This window comes from Pongo pygmaeus, chromosome 9, assembly GCF_028885625.2.
Source record: "Pongo pygmaeus isolate AG05252 chromosome 9, NHGRI_mPonPyg2-v2.0_pri, whole genome shotgun sequence".
Classification (NCBI taxonomy): Eukaryota; Metazoa; Chordata; class Mammalia; order Primates; family Hominidae; genus Pongo; species Pongo pygmaeus.
This window is the reverse complement of record NC_072382.2, coordinates 16,604,618-16,612,926: the sequence shown is the minus strand read 5'-3', so window position 1 is coordinate 16,612,926 and position 8,309 is coordinate 16,604,618. Positions and strand designations below refer to the sequence as shown.

The window sequence follows — 8,309 nt, the reverse complement described above, 5'->3', positions numbered from 1 at the left end:
GAATACTTAACCAGGTGTCCCTAGGGCAAGTTTGCATCCTCCCTATAGAACTGCAGCTAATGTGCTCTTGAAAGTGCCAGCTCTCGGCTGGAGGCCAACCAACACAAAATGAGCACACTAAACAAAAACAACCAAGGACCCTCACAGAGTCCATTTCACTACCCTGCTACCTCCACTGAAGCAGGTGCTGGTATCTATAGCTGCAAGACTGGAAGACAGTTCACACCAGAGGACTCTTTGCAGACACTCCTCAGTACCAGGCTGGAGCCTGGTAGCTCCACTGGGTGGCTAGATTCAGAAGAGCAAAAACAATCACTACAGTTTGGCTCTCAGGAAACCCCATTCCCATGGGAAGGGGGAGAATGCTACATCAAGGGAGCACCCCATGGGACAAAAGAATCTGAACAGCAGCTCTTGAATCCCAGATCTTCCCTCTGACATAGTCTACCCAAATGAGAAGGAACCAGAAAAACAATTCTGGTAATATGAAAAAACAGGGTTCTTTAACACCCCGAAAAGATGATACCAGCTCACCAGCAATGGATCCAAACAAAGGCAAAATCCCCGAATTTCCAGAAAAAGAATTCATAGGTCAATAATTAAGCTAATCAAGGAGACACCAGAGAAAGAAATAAAAAACACAATACATAATATGAAAGGAAAATTCTTCAGTGAAATAGATAGCATAAATAAAAAATAATCACAACTTCTGGAAATCAGGGACACACTTAGAAAAGTGCAAAATGCACTGGAAAATCTCAGCAATAGAACTGAACAAGCAGAAGAAAGAATTTCAGAGCTTGAAGACAAGGCTTTTGAATAACCCAATATGTGAAAGACAAAGAACAAAGAATTTTTAACAGTGAACAAAGCCTCCAAGATGTCTGGGAATAGGTTAAACATTCAATGCTGGGTCTGTGGGACAGACAACTGAGGGATGAAATGAGTACTCAGACACAGATACACAGTGTAAGAACAGCTAGGTAACTGCCTGGCTCAAGTGGCCAGAATGCAGCCCCGAGAAGCTGGAGCTGCTTGCTTTTATTCAGTGCAAGCACAATACCAAAAGCCTGGAGCAAACACAATCTGTAGGTGATTAACATTTATTGTTCCCCTTTCACAGGAGTTCTAGACCAGACTAGCCAAAATGATTAAACCCCATCTCTACTAAAAATACAAAAAATAGCTGGGTATGGTAGCACATGCCTGTAATCCCAGCTACCTGGGAGGCTGAAACAGGAGAATCACTGGAACCTGAGAGGTGGAAGCTGCAGTGAGCCAAAATCATGCCACTGCACTCCAGACTGGGTGACAGCACGAAACTCTGTCTCAAAAAAAGAAAAAAAAAAATAGAAAACTGTCCTAACCTCTTGCAACCTGAAAGATTATCTTTTCTGTTCCCCCTCAACTGACTCTTGTATGAGACAATTATCTAAACTTTATAATAGAGTTCAGGCATTCTGAAGTAATGCTATAATTGGAATGTTTGTGTTTCCTCCAAAATTCATATTGAAACTTAATCCTCAATGCAACAGTATTAAGAGATAGTCTTTAAGAGATAATTAGGCCACGAGAACTTCCACCCTTATGGATGGGATTTGTGCCTGAGGGAAAAAGGACTGGAGGAAATTAGCTGGGCTCCTTTCTGCTATTCTGTCTTTCTGCCATGTGAGTACACAGTGTTCATCCCCTACAAAGAACACAGCAGGGACTGAATTCTCACCAGACACCAAATCTGCTGGCACCATGATTTTAGACTTCTGGCCTCCAGAACTGTGATAAATAAATTTTTAATTATTTTATCATTTTAAATAAACAAATAGGTTCAGATGGTTATTTATAAATTACCCAGTCTCAGGTATTTTGTTACAGCAGGAACAAACTGAGATTAGTAATGTGCTGAGGCTAATTGGACAAGCAGCTGTTCATGCTGTCTCCTCTCCCTTTAACTCCTATCTCTCCTCAATAAACCATCACATCCCTGGGTCAAGGTGCTTTCACCTTCCCCTTTTCATACACTCATTCCTTTCATGCTGTCACCATGATGAACCACTTAGCTTGAACAAACACAATAAAAATTGTATACAGTCAAACACAAAACTTTCTTTATTATTTAGGAGTTCTGGTGGGTTTTGGAAGCTCATCTTTAGAAATATCATTGGATCTTTTTTCCTGGAATAGGAGCTTGGAGAGAATAGGATATCATCAGTTGGTATTTCTTCTAGTAACATTCCCTGCTATATCATGTATACTGTATTTAGTCTAATATCCCATATATATTTGTGTCTAGTATATTTAATGTACCTATAAAGTAGCAATAACAGGAGAGGATAATCTCTAAAGACCTATTGAGGAGAGTCCACTCGTTGATCATAAGGGAAAGGCTTTAGAAAGGGAAAGAAATAAGTCATAGTGCTCAGAAAATTTTATTCACCTCTTCCTAGCTCCTAGAAAAACTGGCAAGGGTCTTGCAACTGAGGAACCAGGGATTCCAGGAGAAGTAATTTGGAGCAATATGTATCTGATGAAGTGTCATAGAGGTCCTGGAAATGTGGGGAGCTAAATTGTTTATGTCAAATGTAAGAGGACCTGGGCCAGCTTCCCACTGAGAAATCTGTGAATGCAGGGACCATAGTGATGCTGTTGAACATCACACTGCTTCCTCAGAGTTCAAACAGTGCCCACTCCTTTACTGCTGATTACAATTTATTATTTCTTTTCATCCACCATCCACTCCTCAAATTATATGCCCAGACCTTCCCAACACTGTCTTATGTTCAGGATTGGCATCACAGAGGCACACAGTTCCACTGGTTCCAGCTTCTGGGAATGGGAACATGTTGCAGTGTGTAACTCATTTTTTGCATAGCTTCATTGCTGTAGTCTACATGAGAATAGACAGGAAAGCCAAGTTTGCCCAATTTCTGGGCGTGGGAATAGATGACATATGTCACAAGGCCATGGAGCCGGTACTCAGGCAAGGTGCCTGCCATTCTCATCTCTCCAGTCTGGTCCATTAGATCCCAGCACACAGGGGTCCCCTCAGGCCCCAGGAGACAGCAGGTGGGAAAGGTCTGAATGCAGCGCTCAATGAATCTCTGGCTCCTCTCATTACCACCAAAATGCCAGAATTTATTCACCAATTGAGCATGGGTAACATCCATGGATGAGAGCTTAAACATCTCTTGGTTGCTATGGAGGGTCCAAGAAGAAAACAAAATCCATTAGTATAAAGGTTTGTATTTGCTATGACCTCTATTGTCTTGAGAGACAGAGTAGACAGAAGAAATAACAAATGTGAAGTCCTGGAATATAGATGATCTTGTGATGAAAGAGGAACAGAATGAAGGTCAGAGCTGTTGGAGGAAGAAAGCAGGAAGGGCAACAAAGGTCCAAGTGGTAGCCAGAGGCCTGGTTTATTCTAGATTAGAAGGGAGATGGTGGAGTCTTTTAAGCAGGAGAGAAACATGTTCTGAGTTACATTTTTAAAAAATGTAATTCTGATTTCTTTGTACAACATTGATTGTAGGAAAGCCAGAGTGAATTCAGGGAGAGAAGTTGGGAGGTTACTTGAGAGGTGTGAGTGGTGTAGACTGGATTTTATCAAACTCACATGGCCTTGGGTTTGCCACCACTGGGAGATAAAATCTTTGATTTCAGCAGGAAAGGAGCCAGTTCCTTGGCTGTTTCAGCTGCCATATAGAGAATGCGTTGTGTTTGTTTGACTTTGAAGGACTTAATGACTGCGAGATTTTGTATAGCCTCATTCAGGCTAGGCTGTGAACCTAGATGGTATAATAAACAGAGATGTAATGGTTTAGGTATATTCTAGAGTGAAGTTCTGCAGTGGAGTAAGAAGTGTCCTGGATTTAGTATCATAAAATCTTGGTTCTGGGCTTGGTGCTACCACTGTGTGGCCCATGTCAATAGTAATTTAAAAAGTGAAGATTCCTCTTCAAAAAGACTTCCCTCCCCATCTAATTAAGAATCAATAGTAACTTCCCTCTTAGAAGCAAAATTTATTCAAAGACCTGTGCTAGCATTCTTAGATAACTGCTAGAAGATAATAAAGAAATCAATGTACTTTTTGTTCTTAGCTCCCACAATTTAGCCTAAATATTTACCCTGGCATGCTTATACTGGTCCAAGCAAGAATTAGGCCACAGCCTGTTCCTCTTCCTTACTTGGAGATGCTTTACCTTTCTCAGCATTCCACAAGTTACTTGCCCCTTCCTTTGTTCTCCTCTGCCTTTATCTCTTTTAAAAGGTTTTAAGTTGCTAGCCAGTTGGGACAAATGCAGAATGTGAGGTCCCATTCCAGCCAATGGAAACCAGACACAACAGTAGGGTGGACATGTCAGGTTATAAATAACCCTGTCTGCTTTGCTCAGTGTACTCTCATGGCAAAATTGCTGGTGAGTGTACCCTTTCTGCAGAAAGTAAAAATGGCCTTGCTGAGGAAATTAAATTTATGTTCAAGTGCTATTTCTTTACAGCACCAGGGAAGAAGCATTTCAAACTGTAAGGATTTGTGTAATTTTTTCTGTTTTACCTAAGTGAAAACATGCTTAGGGATAGATTCAGTTATGATTGTGTTATTAACAGCAGTATCTGCACTGGAACCAAGTTTTCTGGGCTGCATAATTGTGTAGTTTTGATAATCCTAGTAGGTAAATTTAAAAAATGGTAGCTAACATCTACTAAGCTACATTCCTAGTGTAATAATATGAGGTAATGACCCACGATTTGCCCATATCTCCTGGAATCCATTCCCCAGGATAGTCCCCTCCTCCACTGCAGCTTACCTTGGTCACATTGACCATCTTTCATCAATGGAAAGAGCAAATTTAATGCGAGGAGAGGCTTAAAAGTGCCTGCCCCATTGGGGCTTTCCCTTTGTTTTTGCTCCTGGTTAAGACCAATTATGTTAAGACCAATACCATTAAGATAGGCCTGGGCCAGCCTGCTAGAGACACATGTTGCTATCATGATGTCACCACAGTCACCAGCTGTCATGAACTAACAGCAGAACTCTCATTCAGGCATGTGAGTGAGGCCATGTAAGAGCAATCAGCCATGGTCCACCCATCAACTACAGCTACATGAGTAAACCCAGTTAAGACCAGTGGAAGAACTGCCTTGCAAAGCTCAGCCCAAATGGTTGATTCACAGAATTATTAGCTTTGCTATGCAGCAAACGTTAACTAACATGTCCAAGTATTATGCTAAGCACTTCCTAGTCACCTTCATTTAATATTTTCAATGCCTTGTGTTTTAGGTAACATTATTTTCCTCATTTTTATATATGAGAAACATAATCTCAGAGAGGTTAAATCACTTAACTAAGATTACACAGCAAGTAATAGGCAAATGCCATCCTAGGGAATCTCCAGAGAGCATAGTTGGAACCATGATAGTTGTTCTTGGTGACCTGGGAAGTATTCTATGGCCAAATAAGCTATCATTTTTATTTCAGGAATGGAAGGCCAGAGGGAAGGCTCTCCTTCAGCATCCATTTACCTTAAAAGGTCTGGATACAGCTGCAAAATATGTCATAAATCCTTGGTCCCAAGGAATTATACTGTGGTTCCCTTTATGAAGCCCATTCTTTGCAAATTTTAGGGTTTCCCATACTGTCCACCACCTTTTACAGGTATAGTTACCACACAGTAACAAAATTGACAGCTGGGAGTCTGAGCTTGGAGGAAGGCTGTATAAGTCATATGAAAACTTGCTCAGGACACATAAGTGAGTCAGCACACATCCCATTCCCCTTACTTACTTTGAATCTGTAAATGCTGTTTCCAATTGATGAGTTCTGGTGATCCAAGGAATTCCTGACAGTTTTGGGGATCTTTGGAGTAGATTTGGTAAGTATTGGTATAGTGATCAAGGTCATCTGTCATATCCTGTTATCATTAGGAAAAAGGAAATAAAACACATCCTTATATTTTATGATTACATATAATTTTATACTGTGATATTTCTAAGTAATAAAATATTGGTAGTTTTATTGGTGTATCACAATTATTTCTTTTTTATTGATACATAATATTTGTAAAAATTTATGGGGTATGTGTAATATTTTGTTATGTGCATAGAATGTTTAATGATCAAGTCATAGTTTTCATCATCCAGAATATTTATTATTTCCATGTGTTGAGAACATTTCAAGTCCTCCTTCAATCTACTTTGAAATATACAATACATTGCTGTTAACTATAATCATCCTATGTTAAACATTAGAACTTATTTCCTTTATCTAACTGTGGGTTTGTATGCATATAATTATTTCTGAATTATTTAAATAATGAGATAAAGATCAAAGATTCAATTTATGTTGGAAAATTCCAGAACAATACTATTCATTATCCACATACCACGTTAAAATTTCAAATAAAAGACATAACCATTTAGAAAGCGTTCTTCTTATCACCATCATCTTCAACAGGAAGAAGAGAAAGGCAATTGACAAGGGAAAGCTTATGTCACAAGAATAAATTTTACTACAGTTCAAAGACTTGCAGAATACACAAACTTGACCATGGCAGTATGAAACTTGATATTGATACCAAAGAAAATTAAAAACTAATTCAAAATGCCTTCTTTAAAAAATATGTTGGTTAAACCAATTGCAATTCCAGAGAAACAAACAATCCACTTACACGTAAAGAGCTTCTCAAATTAGTAAATGTCAGATACAATTATTTACAGGAAGAAGGTGGATGAAAATATTACCACAACTATTATAGAATTAAAAAACTTTTTTAAAAGTTGGAAAATGTTGCACAAAAAACACACTCACAAGTAAGCAATGATACCACTGACACATTTTGTTGCTTAAGACATTTAATAAAAGATCAAATAATTTTATTTCAGTTTAGTTTTCATACCATAAATTTATTCATTTCATATATTGTTTATTTTTTATTTTAATTGGCAAATAAAAGATTGCATATATTTATTAACAATACGTTGTGTTGAAATATGTATACATTTTGAAATGGCTAAATCAGGGTAATTAGCATATGTATTGCTTCCCCTATGTTGAACCTGGAGGACATTATACTTAGTGAAATAAGCCAAACACAGAAAGGCAGATACCTCATGATCTCCTTTGTATGTAAAATGTAAAAATGGTGAACTCATAGAAGTAGAGAGTAGAATGGTAGTTATCAGCAGGTAAGGTGGGGGAAAGTAGAGGAATTGGGAACTTGTTAGCCAAAAGATATGAGACTTCAGTTATAATAGTTATAATAGGAGGAATAAGTTCAAGAGACATATTGTACAACTTGGTGACTATAGTTAATAACAATGTATTGTATTCTTGAAAATTGCTAAGAGAGTAGACTTTAAGTGTTCTCATAACAAAGTGATTTTTAAATAACTTTATTAGTATTAAAAGTATATTTGTGTTTTCTGATGTTTTGAAATAAGCTTATGCATTTTTATCTTGAAATGTGTTAATTGTTTAGTTTCAATAATTTTTAAGTGTTTCCTCAAATATGTATAGAAGTTCTATCATTATAGTTTTGCTTTTCATAGTTGATATGGCTTGGCTGTGCCCCCACCCAAATCTCACCTTGAATTATAGTTCTCATAATCCGCACATGTAATGAGAGGGACCAGATGGAGAAAATTGAATCATCAGGGTGGTTTCCCCCACCCTGTCTTTGTGATAGTAAGTTTTCATGAGATCTGATGGTTTTATAAGGGGCTTCCCCATTTGCTCAGCTGTCATTCTTTCTCCTGCCACCATGTGAAGAAGGTCGTGTTTGCTTCCCCTTCTGTCAGGACTGTAAGTTTCCTGAGGCCTTCCCAGCCATGCTGAACTATGAGTCAATTAAACCTCTTTCCTTTATAAATTACCCTGTCTCACATATGTCTTTATTAGTAGCATGAGAACAGACTAATATAATAGTCACTCTAACTCATTGCCCTTTTTTTTACCACTTTATATCTGTGCTCTTGCTATTTTCTCTGGTTAGAATGTCCACTTTTCCTTGTAATCCTGACAAAAACATATTTTTCCTACAATATCCAGTTCAGATGAAATCTCAACCAAGAAGTATACTGAATTTGTCGGGTGCCCCACCTTTGACTTCTATAGTTTAATCAAGTTTTATTTGGCCTATTTCTGTATCCTGTTTATCTTGTGTTCTTGTATACTTCACACTTTATTGGTTGATCTGTCTTGTCTTCCAGACTCTGAGCTTCTTGAGGATGAGGACTTGTTGACTATCACTATGATTTACTTCTGCATGCCCTGACTCTACCATATTGCTAAGAATGTAATGGACACACAGCTA

The 8,309-nt window shown here is 38.2% G+C and overlaps 1 protein-coding gene across 1 annotated transcript in view; it reads right to left on the bottom strand.

Annotated features, from left to right (window-relative positions):
* Positions 1–2,688: 2,688 nt before the first annotated feature.
* The window catches only part of LOC129008356 (glycine N-acyltransferase), a 28,122-nt gene continuing 22,501 nt past the window's right edge, over positions 2,689–8,309 (bottom strand). The window contains exons 4-6 of the mRNA XM_054440515.2: positions 5,783–5,909; positions 3,614–3,785; positions 2,689–3,192 (exon numbers count right to left, since the gene is read on the bottom strand). Of these exons, the coding sequence (XP_054296490.2) occupies positions 2,790–3,192; positions 3,614–3,785; positions 5,783–5,909 (702 nt within the window). The 3' untranslated portion in view covers positions 2,689–2,789. The remainder of the gene's footprint in view (positions 3,193–3,613; positions 3,786–5,782; positions 5,910–8,309) is intronic.